The sequence below is a fragment of the Fusarium vanettenii genome (genome assembly GCF_000151355.1).
Source record: "Fusarium vanettenii 77-13-4 chromosome 14 genomic scaffold NECHAsca_24_chr14_5_0, whole genome shotgun sequence".
Taxonomy (NCBI): domain Eukaryota; kingdom Fungi; phylum Ascomycota; class Sordariomycetes; order Hypocreales; family Nectriaceae; genus Fusarium; species Fusarium vanettenii.
The window spans coordinates 421,761-442,106 of NW_003315861.1; the positions used below are offsets into that span (position 1 = coordinate 421,761).

General features: G+C 50.1%; 8 protein-coding genes across 8 annotated transcripts; 3 read left to right on the forward strand and 5 right to left on the reverse strand.

Annotated features, from left to right (window-relative positions):
- Nucleotides 1-1,701: 1,701 nt before the first annotated feature.
- NECHADRAFT_88655 (uncharacterized protein) lies at nt 1,702-3,291 on the reverse strand (the record flags this gene model as incomplete). The annotated part of the gene is made up of 3 exons (XM_003044192.1): nt 1,702-2,457; nt 2,512-2,975; nt 3,036-3,291. The coding sequence occupies 3 exons, from the start codon at nt 3,289-3,291 to the stop codon at nt 1,702-1,704; spliced, it is 1,476 nt and encodes a 491-aa protein (XP_003044238.1).
- Nucleotides 3,292-4,716: 1,425 nt separating this feature from the next.
- NECHADRAFT_88656 (uncharacterized protein) lies at nt 4,717-5,373 on the reverse strand (the record flags this gene model as incomplete). Its single annotated transcript, XM_003044193.1, has 2 exons — nt 4,717-5,019; nt 5,104-5,373. 2 exons carry the CDS (start codon nt 5,371-5,373, stop codon nt 4,717-4,719), a joined length of 573 nt encoding a protein of 190 aa, XP_003044239.1.
- Nucleotides 5,374-5,825: 452 nt separating this feature from the next.
- Nucleotides 5,826-8,277, reverse strand: NECHADRAFT_88657 (uncharacterized protein; the record flags this gene model as incomplete). The annotated part of the gene is made up of 5 exons (XM_003044194.1): nt 5,826-6,236; nt 6,315-6,733; nt 6,788-7,532; nt 8,006-8,200; nt 8,257-8,277. The coding sequence occupies 5 exons, from the start codon at nt 8,275-8,277 to the stop codon at nt 5,826-5,828; spliced, it is 1,791 nt and encodes a 596-aa protein (XP_003044240.1).
- Nucleotides 8,278-9,429: 1,152 nt separating this feature from the next.
- Nucleotides 9,430-10,575, reverse strand: NECHADRAFT_88658 (uncharacterized protein; the record flags this gene model as incomplete). Its single annotated transcript, XM_003044195.1, has 5 exons — nt 9,430-9,728; nt 9,794-9,886; nt 10,045-10,135; nt 10,167-10,492; nt 10,569-10,575. The coding sequence occupies 5 exons, from the start codon at nt 10,573-10,575 to the stop codon at nt 9,430-9,432; spliced, it is 816 nt and encodes a 271-aa protein (XP_003044241.1).
- Nucleotides 10,576-11,526: 951 nt separating this feature from the next.
- On the forward strand, nt 11,527-13,222 carry NECHADRAFT_88659 (uncharacterized protein; the record flags this gene model as incomplete). The annotated part of the gene is made up of 4 exons (XM_003044132.1): nt 11,527-11,622; nt 11,715-12,059; nt 12,113-12,716; nt 12,756-13,222. The coding sequence occupies 4 exons, from the start codon at nt 11,527-11,529 to the stop codon at nt 13,220-13,222; spliced, it is 1,512 nt and encodes a 503-aa protein (XP_003044178.1).
- Nucleotides 13,223-13,491: 269 nt separating this feature from the next.
- Nucleotides 13,492-15,558, reverse strand: NECHADRAFT_88660 (uncharacterized protein; the record flags this gene model as incomplete). Its single annotated transcript, XM_003044196.1, has 7 exons — nt 13,492-13,557; nt 13,611-13,673; nt 13,730-14,348; nt 14,407-14,765; nt 14,873-14,970; nt 15,031-15,129; nt 15,249-15,558. The coding sequence occupies 7 exons, from the start codon at nt 15,556-15,558 to the stop codon at nt 13,492-13,494; spliced, it is 1,614 nt and encodes a 537-aa protein (XP_003044242.1).
- Nucleotides 15,559-16,102: 544 nt separating this feature from the next.
- On the forward strand, nt 16,103-17,440 carry NECHADRAFT_88661 (uncharacterized protein; the record flags this gene model as incomplete). The annotated part of the gene is made up of 5 exons (XM_003044133.1): nt 16,103-16,154; nt 16,385-16,511; nt 17,008-17,096; nt 17,160-17,322; nt 17,368-17,440. The coding sequence occupies 5 exons, from the start codon at nt 16,103-16,105 to the stop codon at nt 17,438-17,440; spliced, it is 504 nt and encodes a 167-aa protein (XP_003044179.1).
- Nucleotides 17,441-18,167: 727 nt separating this feature from the next.
- NECHADRAFT_88662 (uncharacterized protein) lies at nt 18,168-19,617 on the forward strand (the record flags this gene model as incomplete). The annotated part of the gene is made up of 7 exons (XM_003044134.1): nt 18,168-18,345; nt 18,392-18,627; nt 19,106-19,129; nt 19,316-19,332; nt 19,412-19,419; nt 19,546-19,560; nt 19,604-19,617. The coding sequence occupies 7 exons, from the start codon at nt 18,168-18,170 to the stop codon at nt 19,615-19,617; spliced, it is 492 nt and encodes a 163-aa protein (XP_003044180.1).
- Nucleotides 19,618-20,346: the final 729 nt, after the last annotated feature.

Below are 20,346 nucleotides of genomic sequence, written 5' to 3' on the forward strand. Positions count from 1 at the left end.
CCCGATCCTCCTCACTAAGGGCAGGCAAATCAAGGTCCCCTGTAAAAGGTGGATCAACTATCTGATCAAACTGTCGTTCTTGAAGCTGTGGCCGTGGCCGTCGGTTCACGATGCCTTGACGTGTATAGCGGCCGCGGCGATGACCCTGTGGCAGTAATGAAGCAGTGGTAGGGAACGATTCCTGTGGCACAGGCGTGCCTAGCACAATAGGAGCCGTTGTGGTCGTGTCACTAGGAATCGGCGTGCCCAGAACTACTCTTGGCGGGCTTAAGGTGGGAGGGATAGGGAGGGCTCCTTCCGCTGCGCTTGAGGTAGATGGGCCCAGCAGAGGTCTAGGCAGTCCCTGGAGGACGGGCGCCAGACCACGGAATACAGCAGGCGTTGCAGGGGGTTGTGAGCTATTGATGGACACGAGCGCTTGCGCGTTTCGCCGTGGAGGCGTCAATTGAGCCTGAGAATCGGTCCTCTTCGTCGTTCTGCGCGGCGATAGCCTCGAGGCGATGTTCCGCATGGCGGCAACGGCGGCTCGGGATTCGGCCACTCGCTCCTTTTGGCGTGCCCTACAGCTACTACACTGTCTCGTAAGCCTCGCAGGGTCCTTGACGCTTCGAAACTCGACCTCGGGCAGGTCTTGCTTGTAAGTATGGCAGTTCCGAACTGCCTGGGGTATATCATTCTCCATCCGGCTGCATATATTGTTATCCGCCTCTTACCCATGCAGACGACCGGGTAGGTACCGCTTGGGCAGCGAGGGTTTGCTTAGATGTACCGTAGCGTGACAGATCTCGATATGGGAGGTTGTCTGTAGGGTGTTTTGATTAGGTTCGAACGATCAGGGAAGGAGGGGACACTTCACCGCTCGACCGGAGGCAGGTGATACGTGAGCCGAGACGTCGTTAGCAACCTCGTAAGGTTTGGTGGATAATAGTTTTGACGGCAAAGGGAAAGCAGACGCCATGTCGGTGCTCCGGCCAGAATCGCGCTTGGAGGCCGGAGTTGATTGAAGGACAACCTTAAAGCTCCTGGAGAGCTTGCCAAAAGCGTTACCTAGTCAACGATCGCGGGCTTTCCCATGTAGTGGCGTCGTTAGCGTTGACAACTGACCAATTCAAGCACGAGTTGAGCATAGACCATGCCAATTAGCCAATCAGAAAAAGTTTTATGCTCTTTTTTTCTGACTGAGTAAAACGCCCTTCGGGCTGAAAAAACGCCCTTCGGGCTGAAATATAACAATAAGCTAAAATTCTATATTATACTTGGATATTTATATTTACTATAACTTGGACATTGAGAGACAGTAGCAAGTTCTCATTCTCCTGCATTAGGACAAACGCCCGCCAGTTGACTCAGACATTGAACATAGGCTACACAGCACAACTCAGTCAGGATGGATGTACACATTCCGCAAAACCGCAGACACGATGATTAATGTGAAAGATCACTAATTAACTAGTAATAAAAGGTTTACTTTTTACTATATTATAGTAGCTTACCCCTAACTCTCCTTAAACATATCCACGCTTAGCTCCTATCAACTCATGCTCTAGCATGTACACCAAGTAATTAGACGGCGTCGTTGTTAATTTTGCCAGTGATGCCATCAATGATAGTTGTATCAAAAGGATCGACAACGGTAGTCGCAAATTGGCGTGCTGGCACCTTCTTCGCAAACAGAATATTGAGCTCGTGGTACGACCGGTTCTAGGTCTCAGGCAGACGGAAGTAGCTCCAGACAAACATGCAAAAGCAAGTACCGCCCCAGACAAACCCAGTATAACCCTTGAGGTTCCACGCCTGCGGGTTCATAAAGTACTGCTGCAGAGTGCCTCCAATGGTGCCCATAATATTAGACGAGTCGCGAGCGAGACAAATGGTCTTTTGTCGAAGGCGAGTCGAGCCCATTTCGGCAGGGAGGGCCCAGCCAAGCTGGCCGGCAGATAGCTGAAAGATGAAAGTCCAAAGGAGGGTGAGACAGGCCTGTGTCATCGCGACAGCCGAGATGTGAGTCCAGACGTTGAGAATACCGATGAGAATGAGCACAAAACACATGCCGCCCATGCCCCAGACGTAAATCGTTCGTCGGCCAAAGTTTGGCATAAGGACGAACCAATTGATCAGACAGCCAAAGAATGCCAAGCCGGTTCCTCCAAGCGTAAGAGAGTAGGTCGTGCTCGTTCCGAGACCAACTTGGGAGAAAAAGTAGGAGCTGTTATAGGCGAAGGAGATTCCACACAGGATCTGACCAGCAAAGACGACGCAAGCAATCTCGGTACGGCGGAGCTCAAAGCCCTTGAAGCAGTCCCAGTAGCTAGTTCCGACCTTTAACTGCTCCTCGAGGTTATTGGTGTAAATGATGGTGGAGAGCGTCTTCTGAGGATCGACGTTGGTGGCCTTTGGCGACTGTAGGCGGCGCAGAGACTCTTCGGCTTCGTGCAGCCTGCCCATTCTGACTAGATACTAGGGAGATTCGGGCGACATCTAGATGAGAGGAATGAGAAACACGGGCCAGACCCATTGCAAGGCAAAGGGAACTTTGTAGCCCCATTCATCAGTGCGCGTGGAGAGTCCTTTGAGAACACCAGCAGAAATCAGCTGGCCCATGATGAAGCACATATTCGTATATGAAGTCATGTAGGTCCGGAGAACTGGTGGTAGAACTTCCGAAGTGTAGGCCGGAGCCGTTGTGGCGAGAATGCCCCATGGGACACCGCAGAGGATCTCGCCAACAACCAACGTGGGCAAGTTGGGGGCAAAGAAGACGATAAAGATGAAGGCAGTGAGGGCAGCCAGAGCAGCTAGCTGCACCCGTCGAGAGCCGTACTTGGACACGAAGTAGCCACACATCAGGCAGCCAAATATAGAGCCGACTCCTGCGCCCTGAGATAGTCCGGCTTGCCAAGCCGGGGTCAACTGGTATCCCGTTGGGGTCTCTGGAGTAACTCCCACGAATCGGCCGTACCTAATTAAGAACGAGGCTAGAGTTCGCATAGCAGTCAGCAACCAGTTTGAATATTCACGTTTGAGATAGTACTTACAATAGGCAAAGAAATTGGAAAGGAGGTTCGTGTCGTAGCCTTCCATGATGACACAGGTAGACGACACAAGCGCCCATATGATGGCCTGGGGATAAGCTCGGATGGCATCATGAATGCTGAGTTCGTGTTCATCGGCAGTGCCTTCCAAAGTAGCCTTCTGGAGTTTGGTGTTATGGATTGTCGCTACCTTGGCGACTTCGGTCAAGGTCGTCTCGAGCTCAATTTGGTTGACCGAGTGCGAATCATGCTTCTCCATCGTGTAGGGGAGTGGTGTCGGGTAATTTAGTTCAATGTGAAGAAAGGTTCGAATTCAAATCGAGGCGGGTAGTGTCGATCTGGAGAAGACTATTTTCGATGATCTGGGGAACACATATATAGGAATTGGTGGTCAATGAAAGTGAAGGCGATCAACGTGGTGTCTCCAAATGACGTTGTTTTGCCTAGTCGCCTAATGGGAAGATAATTTCGCCACAGAGCCGAAGGGGAATTATTCGGACGGAGGCATCGAGGAAAAGTCTGGATTGCAGGAGCTAAGTTACAGTAGGTTACCCGAGCACCTAGAATAATTAAGTTTGTCGGGCCGATATGTCCCCTTGGCCAAGCATCGACAAAGCAGCTGATCGGTTGAGACAATTAAGTCCAGGTCGTGAGAGGTAGGATCCCCATGGGGTGACTTTGTAGTCTCCGCACCGATTTTCTGGGGAAGCACGGGGGACAGTCGACGCCACCGGGCCTTTGACTCGCAGAGTCCGAGTATTACCCCTTTTGGACAAGTCTTCCGCCTTCGGGGGCATCCGGTGCTGCTAGTCTAAAGTCTAAGTTAGAGTAGAGGAGGCCCAGGGTTTTTCTAGGAGTGATTGATGATATTAAAGGTTCTAACGCTCTGGTTTGTGTTGCTGATACATTCTCCTCGGGTTGATCACCTTGCTGGTCGCCAATGAACAAGGCGTAGTCGACCATCTTGGACGAGGAAGCCAGACCGTCAGACATTTTCGGCAGGTATCGAGGGTCGATCTTAGCGTTCGTAGTGGAACAATGAGTCAGAACAATGCACGCGAAACTGTGGGAGCAAGTTCGTATATATATCTCCAGCCAAATCCAGAATCGTCATGACCAAAGACTAGGCGCAGGACTGCTGAATGGCTAAGGACTGTCCTGATCGAGACGAACGAGAGCTCGGTAACGAGGGTTTGTCAAATATTGTTTCGCAGTTGGCCACTGTGTTAACATCGGGTCATGATGTTATAATGTGTTGAAGATCTGTTCTTTATTATAGTTGCAGCCCGGCCCTTGATGTGTTAACTGAGCCCAAAGATCGTTTGGTAGTTGGATAAACCCTTGCTGTACTGTGCTGGACCAAAGTCGCCATGACCGACGGGCTGGCGGTTGCTGGATTCCCCAGTGGCGCGCGGCGTTGCTTCTGGATCGGCACGAGACGATTCGCTGCTCGCCCATGTATGAAACCTCGTTCGTCGAGTTGGCTTGGTTCGTCGCGATGACCATCATCACTGCCCTGGCGGCGGCCGCAAAGAAGTACAAACTCGCGCAGGACATTCTTGGTAGATCTGAGTCCACCTGGGTAGCTTGGAGTGAATTACATTAGTAAAGAATAGAGCCCACCGTGTATCATCTTTCACAGTGACTCGCTCCAAGACTTAGCAATCAAGACGCACCAGTAAGGCTAGAAGGTAGTCGACCTCCCAGCCCGAGCGCACTCCTCTGATAAGAAGAGTTGGGTGTCGATGTCGTGCAAATGGGGGATGGACACCGCATTCAAAGTCATTGACTTTGTCCAGATGCTGAAGATCATTGCCAGACTTGCTCTGATGATTTGATATAAGTCTTTTACCGTCTTCGTCAACGTCCAAATCTTCTCGACCCAACGGTCAAGCTCGGGGCTAATTCCCGCGTCCTTCCGGGCTCTTGTAACGGCAACCCACCAGTTGGAGGAGACCGTAAGCCTCTTTGCTTTCAGTCGTCTCCTCTACGCATCTCTAAGCCGGCAGTATCGGTTCAGCTCAACGAGACCCCTTCGTTCCCCATTGAGCAGTGCTGGTTTCTCACCCACCGCCTTGTCCCAACCGGCTGCTGCGTGATACTGGTCTCCGCCGTCAAAGCGCGCAAAGTTCCAGTTATATATCAGGTCTAACGCCTGGGTATGAGACTCGACGCCGTCATCGCGGCTCAGCAAGATAGCCTCGAGACGTTTGAGCGCTTCCTTGTTCTTATCACACTTCCCGTAGGCTCCCGCGTCGGCCATCAGTGCGTCCATAGGTGCTGTGCGAATGGCGACTGGCTGCTGTCCACTCAAAAGCTGCGCATATTGGCCGGCTTGCATATTGTCCGGAATATGATTTAGATCCCACCTCACGTCATACATAGCGCGTGATAGATGGCCCGTGTCTCAGTTTGTGCTGCTCCCGTGCAGTTTACTTTGTTCAGTAAAACCTAGGTGAAGACGTTCGTTTATGTGGACTAGTCCTTTAGGTTCTACTCTGTGGTAAGCGTTTCCGTTCCAAAGACGCATCTGTCGAGCCTAAGGAAGATGCATGCGAATGTTTCTGTGATCTTTAGCTGTGCTGTGAAGACATGTCTTTAGACTCTTATAGCACTTGAAGCCTCGCTTGGCGCATCTTTTGACCAGCGACTCTACGAGTGATAAGGTTCGTGCTGAGTTTTGGTGGCCATGGAGGGTGTGTTTCTTGGAGAGGGCTCAGAGTCATCATCGACCAGAACAACCATCCAGACACCGATCGCGCCGTTGGAGCCTAGCAGTGGTGTAAAATGAATCTAGCGGCTACGGCCTCGAGACGCTGGTGGAGGTTGACCACCGCCCTCGCTATGGCTCTCATGGTTCATGACGCGCGAGTGGTGGCTTTGGGCTTGCATGTCTGACCGTGATAGCCAGCGGATCTTGGCAGTTATGCCGTGGCTATCGGCAAAAGCATGAGAGAGGGTGTCCCGAACGCGGTCAGAACCTCCGATGCGCGACAGGAGCGGGCTTTGTAGCATGCCGGGAATACGTAGTGATGGCGATGCGAAGAGGATACGTAGGTTTGGGTATGGTCGGACGAGCAGATAGTGCTGGAAGATACCGCTGAGGCGTCCGCCCCGGTATGTGTTGACCGACTCATGAAGAATCGGATCTGATGGCCGCCGGTTGATTGAGGCGTCGTCAGAGATGACCAACCTCGGCCTGTTCTAGTTGGCTGGCATGGTGTCCGAGTTCTTCACCTCCTCCTGGTGTATGCGGTGTAGAGCACTACCCGACTCTCGTACTGTCTTGAGCTCGGAGAGATCAAACATCTCAGCCAGCTCACGGAATTCGTCCTTGTTGTGGTCTGAGTGATGTTGAACGGGCGCCTCACCTGGGTACTGCTCAGGGTTCTCCCGCTGCATGAGTCTCGAAAGCGAGTCCAAGCCTGAGCATTCCTTGACAAGACCAGACACATCGACTTGTGCGCCCAGGTGGTAGCGCACGATACCCCTAGAATCATATAACGGAGCCACTATGAGCAGGTTTATAAAAGGGGAGCCGTCGCGGCGGTAGTTGAGGAATGTCTCGCAGTGTTCCTTGCCGGCTTCGAGCTTCTCTCGGATCCTCCGTATACTAAAAGGGTTGGTTTTGGGGCCCTGGAGGAAGCGATAGTTCCGACCGATGGCATAGTTCATGCCGTACTGGGTCGTTCTGTGGAACTCTGTTTCGCATCCATGTTAGCTATGTGGTAAACGAGGTCGGATTGTCTGCTTACCTTCACTTGCAAAGACGATGGGGTTGTCGGGTCGTGATGGGTCAGATAAATAGAAAACTTCGGTAAGTCCTTCTGATATGTCCCTTAATTGCGGCGATAGCGTGTCTGTTATTCTCCGCTTTATGGTCACACTGACTGTCTGGATGAATGTATGCGTGATGTAGGCAGGCAGGTCGTGGTTGGCTATGACCTCGAAGGTATCGTTAGCCCTCTTGCGTAGCGCATTGTTGATGGTGCTGGTGACAGGATCTTGGGTGAATTGAAGCCCGTTTATGGTCTTGAGTGAGCCCGTCAGAGCATTGGCGTAGTCAATGGCTTTGAGCGCCTTGAGGGTGTCCAAGTAGTAGGCCAATAGAGGCAACGAGTCTGGCCGCGACGAGGAAAGGAAGTTTGAGAATCGTTGGAGCAGTAAAGGATCCTTAAATATCACCTTGAGGTGCTTGATGGAGAAGAGTAGCTCGGATTGTGTTTCGAGGGTGTACTGCTTGCCTAGTGCGTGTGCTGGCACAATAAGATCAAAGGAGGCGGGGTCATATTCTTCCTCGCGCAATGGCTCGAGCCTGTCATTGTCTATGCCACCCTTAGTCTGGAGCGCGGGCAGCGTGGTGGGTATGTATATCGATGAGATGGACGATGCGTCTCGCTGGGACCACGGAGAGTCATGGGTGCGGTAGGATAGTGCGCTCCTCGAGGCCGTCGAGGCAGTGTCGATTTCTCGGGGATAAACCATGCCGTCACGCACGGACTATGAGTCATCTTGGTAGAAGCTATGCCTATTAGCTTAGTCGCCGTCGATTGACTTTTGGGCAGATAAACCTTCGCTTGGTTGACACTGGCCTTGGGCAATGCGCTCCCGTCGGAGTATTCTCAACTAGTCCGGGAGTCATCTTCCGAGGCATAGAGTGTGATTGCAGACTGTCTGACCGGGCCGGGATCTGGCCGTTGTTCTCGGGGTTCTCAGTAACGATTGAGTATATGGCTGGGAGAGATGACTTGACTTGCAAAGCCCAGAAACGTTGGCAGCGACGAGTTTTAAGACAAAAGTCAACGGCCTAACACGGCAACACCCAGGGGAGAGATAGTATGACGAAGCTACGGCAGACTATCACCGCGTAGCGCCAAGCTAGACCGGCTGAGACATTAAACTTTGGTGCCCTTGGGAAGATCCCACTTGACAACTGTCAAATGACGAACCGCGCCAAAGCTCAGGCCCCTTACATTAGCGTCTGCCATCCCGTCGGCAGATGCTGTAACGCCCCTAGCCCGATCGCTATGTAAGTTGATCGGTCCTGGGATCGCGATCAGAGCGTCGAGCTTTCCGATGTGTCGCCTAGGTTCATCTCGGCTCTTCTCCCTCCGAGCGTCTGAGTTGGTTACATGCCCATTTCTCAATTGCTGTCCCTTGCCTCTCATCTGCAGGGATATGCAGATCATCTAAGCGACAACAGGGCAATCCCATGCAGAGTCACTTCTTTAGGGTAGGCAGCCATATTCACACAAGAGGTTGGCTATTATCTCCTCCGCAGATGTGCTTCGAGCCACATATAGTTTGTCTGTTTAACGTAGCGAAATTCTTAGTTGAGACAGCGCTAAAGAAATAACAGAAACGGCCACCCGTAAGTTACCGTCTCGTGGCGGGACGGCGTAAACCGTGGGAGATTAAATTTCACGCGCCGGTTCGACGGTACCGGCGTGGCGTCTCGCGTGGAATCAAACCTTGGCATCATCGACGTTCGTAAGCTAAACTAGGTTTGAATGTTTGGATTTTACCTTTCATAGTCTCGACCGCTATAAGCTTCCGGGTTCCGGGCGAACAAAGAGTTGTGCCTGACCCCGGCAGTCAAAAGCGTCTCCCCTCCCCCAATACCAAAGGGCGAGGTGATTCCGCACTCATCAAGAAATTCCGCCCCCGGCCAACTTTTTAGCACCCCTAAGACCCATTTCGTCAAAGATTAATAGAACCACCTTGGTCCTTCACTGCAAACTTGGTGGGGTGGAACTTGAAGGCACTGATGCGTGGTTGGGCAGTGCGTGGTAAATCTCCGAGGAACCTGACTCAAGTAGCTCTTGACTGATAGCTGAAGCCTAGAAGTTGGCGTCGTCATCTTTGCTAGACTGCTGTTAGTAACCATCCCTAACCAAAGGCCAGATTTCTCAGGGCAAACTCTACGCTTTATAAGTGACACCGATCAGGATTGGCAATTATCTTTAAATAATTGAATTCTGGTAAAAAACTAGCTTTCCCGTAAGATGCCTTAAATGAGATGGTAGTTATCTTTGACTGATCGATAGTATTGCATATTTGTCTATCGCCCTGGTAGCCGACTGCTTGACGGAAAGTGAAGAGCGGGAAGCACTATTTGCCAACGTCAAGCCAGCACGACCGGCTTGTTATGCCCTGCGAAACAATATCTTGTGATAATTGATCTAAAGTTTTGATTCCCTAGGCTAAGATGCCCGTGATTTATATGTGGCATTTACTCATTAAAAGTTTTTCTTCACTTCTCTATTACCTTCTCTGTCGGTCGATAGTATCATCGGCAAATATTATCCATCTTAATCACTTCTATATTCCCGCGCATATCCTTCGTCGCATTCTCTGCCTGAGGCCTGGGCTTATACTCGACGCTAATTTCAGTTGTCTAAGTGATGCCCCCTCCGCTGCCGCCATCTCTATCCTGAGGGCTCCGTCCCAGAATGCTGCTGTCGCTTGCGCCGTCTTGGTCTTCCGGGTGGGCTCGCCCTGCCGTGACGGTGCGGTTATAGAATCTCCCAGTGCTGTTGTCGCCCGTCTTGAGATATGTACTAGCTCTCGGCGTCGAATCGGTGCGCGTTCGGACGTTGCGGATGAAGCCACGGAGGACGGGGATGGACGCGGAAACGATGGTGACTTTGGGCTCGGCTATGGACCATATCCAGTAGACCGCTTGGGTATTTAGGTCTATAGGCGAGCAGAAGCGTTAGTATGGATGTGGTTTGTGTCGCAAGGTTCGAGAAGCGTCTTACAGTCGGGAGATCGCACGTCGATCAGCATATACCCCTGGACGGCTTTTATCACGCCCGTGATCCCAGCGAGGACACCTATGCTCAACGCGAGGGCTATACCGATTCTCTCGTTCCTTTTTATTTGCAGATTGAATATCATCCTCCACGGCAGCAGGGCTAGAATGAAGTCGCAGAGGGCAGAATACACTGTCGCCGTGAAACCACATCAGGGATATTCCACGGTAATCCTGGATAAAAGAGGGCGAACTCACGAGCGCTAAAGACGGTAAAAGTGACAGACTGGCTCAATTTCCAGCAGTTATCCCCTCCGATATGTCCCTGGTCGGGAGCACCACAGATGGCCTGCCATGTAGCGATTATGTGCACGGCGAACTGCAGGTTTATGGAGATGATAAGCCCCTAGATGAGTTTTGCCTCCTAGCCCCCGGGCATTAAACGCAACAGCGTGATTCCAAAAGACGTCTTGGTCAGTCCCAGGGCGAGAGACTGCAGATTGTGATGGGTTCGAGCGATAGTGATCTTTGTCAAGCTGCCTGGGATTAAGAAGACCACCATTAGCCAAGACAAGCAGGCCGAGGCCAGGAGAAGAAAGGTCTACCCGGCGAGGAGAATCCAGTCGTCCGCCTGGAGTCCGATACCGACTTTTCGAAGTCGGCTGTAGCCTCGGAGTCCTATGAAGATGGTCGACACGAAGAGTTGCTATGAACAAGGGAGGAGTCAGTGTTCTAGTATCTGGCGACGTATGGGATCCGAGACGGTCGGTGGGAAAACTCACTGCCCATGTCGTTGCGTGTATAAGCACCGAAAGATCATCCCTATCATGGGCTATCTCGTCGATTGATCGATAGATACCGCCTATTTGAACCACGCAGCCCTATTTAAGTATCATTGAGACGACGATTGTTGCTCGCGAATCGTGGTTTCTCTCGTGGGGAGAGATATTAAGTTATGATTGCGTGGCAGCCATCCCCCGGAGTTTCGACTATCCTTAAGTCAGTAGGAGGCGTGTTGGCTGTCTCACATGTTATATCGCTACTTATGCGACGGCAGGGGACCTACCAACACGAACAAGTCTTCTCCGTACCGAGTACAACCCGAAGGGGTCTGTCCGTTTTGGCATATAGCACTCCTGCGGCGTAGCGAGCACCCTGTAAAGCAATTTGTCAGTCAGGGCACTTATCTCTATGGCTGGTTTATTGTAGCGCGGTAGAATTGTTCCCACCTTTTAAGATTAATAGATCCTTGTGGGTTGTAGGGCGGAGGCAGCCGAGAATTGATACTCGGATATTAGCTGCTGCAAGGTGTAGCTAATTGCATAACGTTATTAGACAAGGCCGTAATAGCCAAACGTCGTATAGCGCTGGAACTCCCCTAAACTAGCGTGGCATATCCTGGTGTGATATGGGTACATATACTGCTTTACTTACTCGCGGGAAATGAGTGTAAAATCCGGAAGAGGTTCCCTAAGCTGTGAGAAGTGATAGACTTATAGGCCCTTGATCACGAATATGCATACTATTGGTGGGGCTTTCTGTCCCGCCGGCCCAGTCGCCACCGGCACGGCAGCTTTAGATTCCCGCTGTGGATGGCTTGGGAATCATTAAAGGGTTGTTGTGTCTTCTGCAAGCCTTGTTTCTAGAGCTGTCTGCAGTTTAGCTCTCTCTCCGATACTCGTTTTTGGTTTTTGAGTTTTTTACCAAGTCACTCCTTTATTTGTGTGTGTTGTTTCTACCATGCTCATTAAGTCTGTTCCGGTCTTGGTGTCGTTGGGATTGTCTGCTCGTGTTGTTGCTCAGCAGTACAACACCACCTCAACCGGCTTCAAAGGTGTATGGCTTCCTTGTCTATCATTCTTGTCCCCCTCCTCTTTCTTATTAACCACACATTTCCTTCTATTCAATTGTTGATTAAGAATGAATAGTGCGATGCCCTTCTCGATGCCGGTCTCGAAGATATCCTGGTCTTCCCAGAGGACGTCGCATACGTCGACAGCGTCTCGACCTACTATGCATCTGAGAATCGCCGCCTTCGGCCAGTCTGCATTGTGCAGCCTCGCTCAACCGACCACGTCTCCGAAGCGGTCAGGGCTCTGAGCCGAGCCAGCGGCGCCGGCAACTGGGACATCGCCGTCCGATCCGGTGGTCACAGCGACTTCGACAACAATGCCGTCCATCGAGGTGTCACCATCGACCTTACCTTCTTCAACTCGATAGATCTTGTCAAGCGTGATAGTGTTAAGTGGAAGGGCAAGAGTACACTGACCAAGGTAAGCGTCACACTGCTGCGTTGAAAGAGACAGTAACTGACACCTTTGTCAAGTCAATCGCCCAGATCCGCCTAGGAGCTCGATGGGGCGAAGTCATGACTTACCTTGAGAATCACAACCTGGGAGTTACAGGCGGCCGTTCCGGTCATGTGGGCGTAGGTGGCCTGCTCGTCTCGGGAGGTGCTTCGTACCACACCCAACTCTGGGGTCTGTCATGCGACAACGTCGTTAACTACGAGGTCGTCCTGGCCGATGGATCCGTCGTTGAAGCGAATGCGAGGCATAACCAGGACCTTTTCAAGGCTTTGAAGGGTGGCGGCAGCAACCTGGGTATAGTCACTCGTTTTGACATGCGGACCTTCACTACTCCTCCCTCTGGTGTTTACGGCGGCCTGCTTTTCACCTCATGGGACCACTTGAACGTCGTCACTAAGCAGTTCGTCGAGTACGCCAGCTCCATAGGCTCAGGCAACCCTGACCATCAGTTTGTCGTCTATCGAGCCGATGCGGGCAATCTCTCCCTCATGGCCATGGCGGTCAGCACTGACGGAAATGATGACTCTCCCACCTTTCGAGCCTTCAGCACCATCCCCCTTACTAGAGACCTCAGGAAGAAGCAGCCCCTCAGTAGCGTCGCCGCATCTATCGCGGATACTGGTGGCTCGAACTACATCCCCTTTACTCTTAGCCTCTAAGCTACCACCGATATGATGAACAAGGCTGCTGATATCTTTGTCGCTCTGACGCAAGATCTGCGCGACGCAGACATTCCAGTGTCTGTCAACTTTGTCTTCCAGCCTCTACCAAAGAACCTCGCTTCCGTTATTCCTGGCAACAACCTCCTGGACCTTGACAAGAACCTGCCGGCTGATTCAATTCTCTTCGAGGCTAGAGGTACGCTGGCCGCTGACGATGCCTCGTATGAAGGTCTTGTGCGAGCCAAGATGGCCCAGGCGATCGGGGAGTTGGGAGCGTACTCGGCATCGAAGGATGGCCATTCTGACTATCTCTACATGAACTACGCCAACCCCGAACAAGATGTCATTGGGTCGTACGGCTGGGAAAATGTAATGTTCCTGAAGAAGACGGCTCAGAGATATGATCCGACCGGCTTCTTTCAATACCGCATTCCAGGCGGATGGAAGGTCAATCGCGTCCTGTAGGTAGTATACTAGGGGGCGAGACAGTGAAGATCCGTAGTCCATTGATTTTCCATTAATAATTCAGACTACCAGATGGCTTTGCCCTAAGTGACGTCGCCAAAGATATCCCGGTCCACCACAGCCGCTTCACTAGGCCCATGATCGAATTTAGCAGTTGTGATGTTGTTACCACTCGACATACCGTCCCGTCTGCCCCCGTCTATAAATCCTGGGCAAGACTTTGCTACAAATATATTGAGTCTAGCCCAGCCCGTTTGAATATGATGAAATCAAGCGTCGGGACTACTGTCCCGTCGTGAAATGCGCAGGGGAAAATCTTCAATAAGCCAAATACCCTGCAATAACTCTTAGCTCATCATAGCACAAGCCAGGAGGGCGCATTACTCACCGCGTTTATGATATGCAGAGGTCTTTCGGGATGCACCATGGCAAAATCAAAACGTCTCAAAAGCTATTGCAGCTATGTCAGTCTGGTTAGGCCTCGTGAATAGATCGATATGCACTCACCTCAACGAAAATCTTGTTTAGTTCTATGAGTGCTACTGGCTTGCCGAGATACTGGTATTTTCCGCTGGAGAAGACGAGGTTCACCACCTCAGACATGCCTTCGACCTGTTCTGGTTCTGCTTCCAGCCAGCGTTCCGGTACAAATAGAGCCGCGTCGTTGCCGAATATCTTTTTAGAATGGTAGATGCTAAACGGAGAAGTGCTAATCTGCGTTCCTCCAGGGATGAACTTGCCATCGATGGTATCACCTTGCTTGGGCACCGTTTTGAAGAGAGGACCGGCTGCGGGCGCCTTCATCCGCAGCCCTTCTTGTATAGCAGCCTGGAGATAGGGGAGTTTGCGCGCTTCGGCGTCGGTAACGGGTGAGGATATTTTCCCAGCCTTGATGGCATCGTCAATTTCCTTCTGTAGGTTTCTGTAGGCCACTGGGTTGCTGAGCAGGCTCAGCATGATGACGCGGATAGTGGTTGCCGAGGTGTCGCTTCCGGCGATAACATTAAGCAGTGATTCCCTAGACGCTTCTTCCTGGGTGAGACCATGACGGATGAAGGATCCGAGCATATCTGAGTGCTGTGTAGCGTTTGGCGCGAATCGCTCTGCAACCTTTTTGTTCGCCACGCTGGGTGATTGTAAGGATTTTGCCTGCACGGCGATAGCATAACTGACTGGGAACTCACCCAATGAATGCCCCGAAACCAAACTTGTCGCTCTCTTTGGGCAAAAGACCCCGGAAAAGACGCGAGTGTAGGAGGGAAACTAATGAGGGTATGTTGGCTATGACGAGAGTGACTGGGAAGAAAGAGCGTGTAATCTTGATAAAGTCGAAGACGTCGTCATCTTGATCCACGTAACCGAACGGCTGGCCAAAAGCTAGATCGCTGATAACGTCAAGGGTGAAATATTGAATCTTCTGAGCAAAGTCTGTCGGGCGGTAGTCTCGAGACGTTGAGAGATACTTGGTTTCTATGAGGTCGATAAGTCGTGCAATGTGGGTGTCAACTGTGCGCTCTAGTGACTCGTTCTCCTTGCCTGAGTACTGTACAGAGCTTAGCCATTTGATTGTATCACATACATGTGGGATATGTAGGAAGAGCCTTCCGATAGATCATATAGACACTGGCAAGACAATGAGGTTGAACTTACGCCGGCTGCCATCTTGTTACGCAATTTTGCATGAGCATTATCATCACGCATCGAGAACAAGTTGTCTTTGCCAGGCTCGAAACGGAGTGCGTTGTACCCTGTATACTCGGTAGGCAAATGGCCCCAAACAACATCAGTGATGAAGGGTTGTTACTCACAAGGCCCTCTCGAATACGGCGAGCGACTGGCCATCATCCGACGCAGTAGTTTGGGATCATCGGTTGCCAGCTCATTGGGGCCAATGCGCACAAGCGACCCTGCAGTTGAACCACTGAGTCTCGTAGATTAACTACAGTAGTTGAGGATACCACTCACCATATTTTTTATTGGCCGCTTGGATGGCGTAAGGCTGTGTTCCCTTGAGTGACTGTCTCACCATCTAAGCCTTGGAGAAACCGGCCCAGAACGGACCAGGAATGTGTGACAAACGGTACTACGTCCGAAGCGAATCGGCTAAGAACAGCACCACCAAGCCGATGACGGCTGTGAGAATCACGGTCCCGGGGCTGAGGGCAACAAATGCCTCCCGCAGCAGGCCTGGCGACAAACCTTGGCCAGCGCTCATCGTGTCCAACTTGGTAACTTATCTGCGCAGTGAAATGTGGGAGTGAAGGGGGAAATTCCTCAGGAGCACCAGCTAAGCTATTAGCCACGGACCTCGGCGGCGTGGGCGCGTCTCCCTCCATTGCAACCTAGTAATCACGAATAACGCACCAATGATTGGAATTCGGGGACCCGGAATCAGTCCCTAGCTGCGCCACGAACCGGCAGATAACTGACACGACTTGTGCTTGGCACAAAATTTCCCCGCTTTCTTATTTTTTGCCGAATCCTTTGCGCTATTTCATATTGATTCTCCGTCGCGTCACGAAACAACACCTGGAAGTCAGTCATCCACAATGCCTGCGACACCATCGCCAGAGCGGAGCCCCAGCTCCCAAGGAGGCAGCGAGCACCATGTTGAGCCAACCATAGAGATAGAGGATGCCATTGTATGCCGTGCATCCTAATCCTACCTAGTTTTGTTGTGCTGGAATAGTACCTAACTGGAGACCACCACAGGCCGCCGACAATGACTCAACCCTGGGCGAGGTGCGACTCCGATTTCCTCTCTAGCGTAGCCGGCGTATTCTTTGACGCCGACGCTAGTCTGGTAAAGGCTGAGGATGGTTTATTTACCGGTATTTATAGGAGTCTGACCAGTCCCACGTGTCCCTCTCGTCGAGCATCATGGCATATCGAGAAGAAAACGGCCGACGTTATCATGCCCTTAGTAGCGGCAGTAAGTAAATGGCTCTCGATGTTGGCGTAGGAGACTAACACACAAGTTAGAATACGTCCTTCCCAACGACGACGTTAGTTGAACCCACCCTTGGAAATGACCGTGGTATTTCTCGACTGAGTCGCTATTAATAAATGATCCTCCACTGTAGGCAGAAAACGATAGACTCGGTAGGCATAGATGGTAGACGTATACATATAATGCATAACGCATGCTGATATCGATGGTAGACCTCCAGCACGAGCTCTACGTCCGCACCTTACACGGGGAGCTCGCACTCTGTCCAAAAGCTAGAGACGCGAAACGAGTTCTAGATATAGGCACTGGCACTGGATCATGGGCCATTGACTATGGCAAGTAACCTTGGCTTCTGTGCATTATCTATGCGCGGATGTAACGTACTGACATGGATTTAAAGCGGATGCGAATCCCGAAGCTGAGGTTTGATACTCTACCCCTCTTCAACGTTGATATGTTACTTTGACTTATGCATATGCTAACTGCTAAAGGTGATTGGTGTTGATCTGAGCCCAATTTAGCCATCGTTGTGCGTCTAAATACCGTTGTTTAACCAAGGAATTCGATACTAATACAACATCGGTACTGCTAGTGTTCCCCCAAATCTTATCTTCGAGATCGATGACCTCGAAAAGGAGTGGACCTGGACGAAAAAGTTTGATTTCATTTTTGCTCGAATGATGCTCGGCTGCTTCTAGGATTTCCCGCAAATCATCAAGGTAGCATTCGACAACCTCGAGCCGGGCGGCTACCTCGAGCTCCAAGACATGAGCCTCCCTGCGCGTTCCGACGACGATACCCTATAGCCCGATAGCTACCTATCCCAGTGGTGCAGGTGCTGTTTTGAAGCTGGCCAGAATCTCGGACGCCCCGTATTCCCCACCACCGAGTACAAGAACTACCTCGCAGCCGCCGGCTTTGAGGGTATTGTTGAGGTGTAACGCAAATGGCCAACAAACGCCTGGCCTCGTGATAAACATTTCAAAGAGTTGGGTAACTGGACGCGTGCCAATATTGCTGGTGGACTTGACGGTCTTTCTCTCGCCTACTTCACACGCGGCCTGGGTTGGACGCCTGAGGAGACACGTGTGTTTTGTGCACATACCAGGAAGGACATGGAGAATCCTAAGATATATGCTTACTGGCCGATGTAAGTGTTTGAACTGATCCAGCGCTTAATCTCCCCCACTTCCAGCGGCAGCTTTACTGATGATGCCTCTTGTGTCAGATATTTTGTCTATGGGAGGAAGCCCTTGACTGCCGAGTGATATCGGCGTGACCCCAAAGCGATGAGAAAAGATGAAATTTTGCTGTTGCAGAAGTTTGAAAAAGGCCACTGTGTCAACATCGGGTCATGATGTTATGATCTATTGAAAATTTGTTCGTTTTTATAGTTGCAGCCCGGCCCTTGATGGGTTACCTGAGCTCGGAGAACGACAAAAGATGGCAATACTATTCCTGTTTTTTCCCCGATGATTATTGATTGAAAATTAGACTGAACGAAATTCACCTGATATTTAGAAGTATCTTGAAATCTAGACCTCTCGAAAGCAGCATCTTATGCTGTCTAGTGTACCAAGAACCGCTTAAAATAATTTACTAAATTACACGCTCCATTTAGGAGGCTAATACCTAAATACGTTAGCTCTACGGAGCAGTGGGTCATCTGTCCTGTCGAAGGATCTATCAGACATGGAGGGTGATTGATAACGAGCCAGCTACCTGCATCGGATTCTAAGGCCGAAGAGTCGTCGTCTATTAGATCGCACTTTAAGTCCGAGGAGACCCACACTCACGCGGGGAAGAAGATTAGTTATTCTCGCAGTCTGGTATGAAGATAAGAGGGTTTTGAAAAAGGGAAAGCCCTTCTTAACTGTCCGTACGTTAAGTCAAGTGAGCATCATCGCGTCCGTCAGACTCACATTTCAACCTCGACCTTCATTGACCGCTCACCAAACATTTTCCAGTGTTCTGACCTGGCTAGCAATCTGCAACATGGCGCCAAGTCCCAAGACTTTTGACAGTGACGACAGTGTCCTTGACCCAGCTATCAAAGCGCATATCGCAAGCCTATACTACGCTGTGGATAACAAAGAGCTTGAAAGATGGGGTTCACACTTCACCGATGACGCTGAGTTGAAGAAAGGCGCGACCAACGTCAAGTGCAGAGAGAGTGGGTAATACTCAAACCGTGACTACGGTGCTCCTCACTGACATAGCTGGACTAGACTTGGTCGAACTTGTCACTAAGTCCTGGGCTGTTGTTCAGAGTCGTGATCATACCGTTTATAAGGTCTTTCCATTCGGTGCCAACTCTGATGAGGTGATGATGCACGGGCGAAGCAACAATGTGTCCCTGGATGGCGTGAAGTCCACTTTCACCTGGGCCGCCCGCATGCACTTCCGCAAAGCAGAGGACGGTAGCGTACTAATTGACAAATACACTATCATTGTGGTACGTTTGAGTATTTATCATCCACTGGTTCTGCCTTGCTCACTCGATTCCAGGATCCCCATCCGTCGACCTTGTAAATGCTTGGGTAGATAAAGGCCAAGGCGACGTTGACCTCTGTATAAGGAAACGAGGCCATAACAAACTCAGACAGCGAATACAATTAGTAAAATACTTCGAATACCCGTTAAGTTGCTAAGGCAAGGGGCTTAATGGCTGAATATTTAGCCCGAAGGGTAAATACCGTCTACCTACTATTAAACTCTTCTGGGAGGCCCCCTTTCGATTATAGCGATAACCAGCTATTAGAACTACTTTAAACCTATAGTAAGGGAGTTAACTGATAGACATAGGGGTCCCTCTACTACTTCCTTCTAGGCCTAATTAACTATATATTATATATCGAGTTCCCCTTTCCCTATAGCTTATAGGAAAACGTCGTTTAGTTAATATACCGTGGTGGATATGGCGGATTAATTAGCTGCTAAGCCTAACGGCGTCGTTGGTTAGTAAGGCGTATCTTTATCCCTATATTGTAGTTAGCTATAATTGTAGTACATAGGAAACGCAGGCATATAAACCTTCCGTGGGCGTATAATTATAGAGGTTCTAACGGTCAAAAGGCGCCTCGAGGAGTAGGCCTTATAATGAGGTAACTTATGATACTATAATATAACTAATACCGGCCTAGAAGTCGCGTATAGCGAGGTTAGTAACTATCTGATCCTTCGTTAGGCTCTAGTATTTATGAATAGTAATAGTAAATACTATGATTAGGGGAAACTAGGTGCGAGAGTAGGTCTTATTACCTATTAGGAAATTATGCGTAATAGGAAGGATAGGTATAATTTTCTTGCCCTCGTTAGTTATTAGATATAGCGGTCTGTCGTAGTTATTAAAGTCTATTATAATAATATCCAGGGGATCTTACTATGGGTTAGCGCCTTTATTCTAAGCGATATTATATATTATACCCTAGGCGCTATTAACTAGGCTAGCTGGTTGCTATAAATTAGTTATGAGTATTACCCTAGCACCTCTAGTAATAATAAACTTATTGGATAGATTACTAGTATGGTTACTTAGCGCCTACCTCGCGCCTTTACCTAGGTTCTTTGCCTCTACTTATATTGCCGGGGCGTTAAGGTGCATTATATGCTCGTAATTATATTCATTGACCCGGGCCTTTATGGAATATACCCGCATAGCGGCCTTAAATCTATTAACCTCGCTCTGCGTTAGCTTGGCCTGCACTCGACTACTGAGGAGGTTCTAGGAGGGTATAGATAACTTGACTTTACGTAGTTCTTATAATGCCTAACGGAACCGGGCCTAATTATCACTAGTCTAGCGCTATACCGTAGTTAGGAAGATAGTGCGGTTAAATAACTAGTAGGCTACCTATCCTCTCTTTTCTAATAAAGACAGGCTAGTGCTAGCGGTTAAATATAGCGGCTTTTATTAGATAGGTAGTAGCTAGAAGAAATCGCCTATAAGCAAGATGCTTATACTACTAAAGAACTCGAGGCTATGCTATGGAAAGGCCTGTCGTAGGCGAGAATTAATTCGCCTGAGCTACTTAAGTCCTAGTATACTCTTTTTATTAATAACGAGGTACCTAATATGCCATAGGTAGGACTAAAGGGCAGTAGCATTAGCTAGGCGAAGTTCGATAAAGGTACTGCCGACTAAGAGACGGAGTAGTAAATATATAGTGCTGCC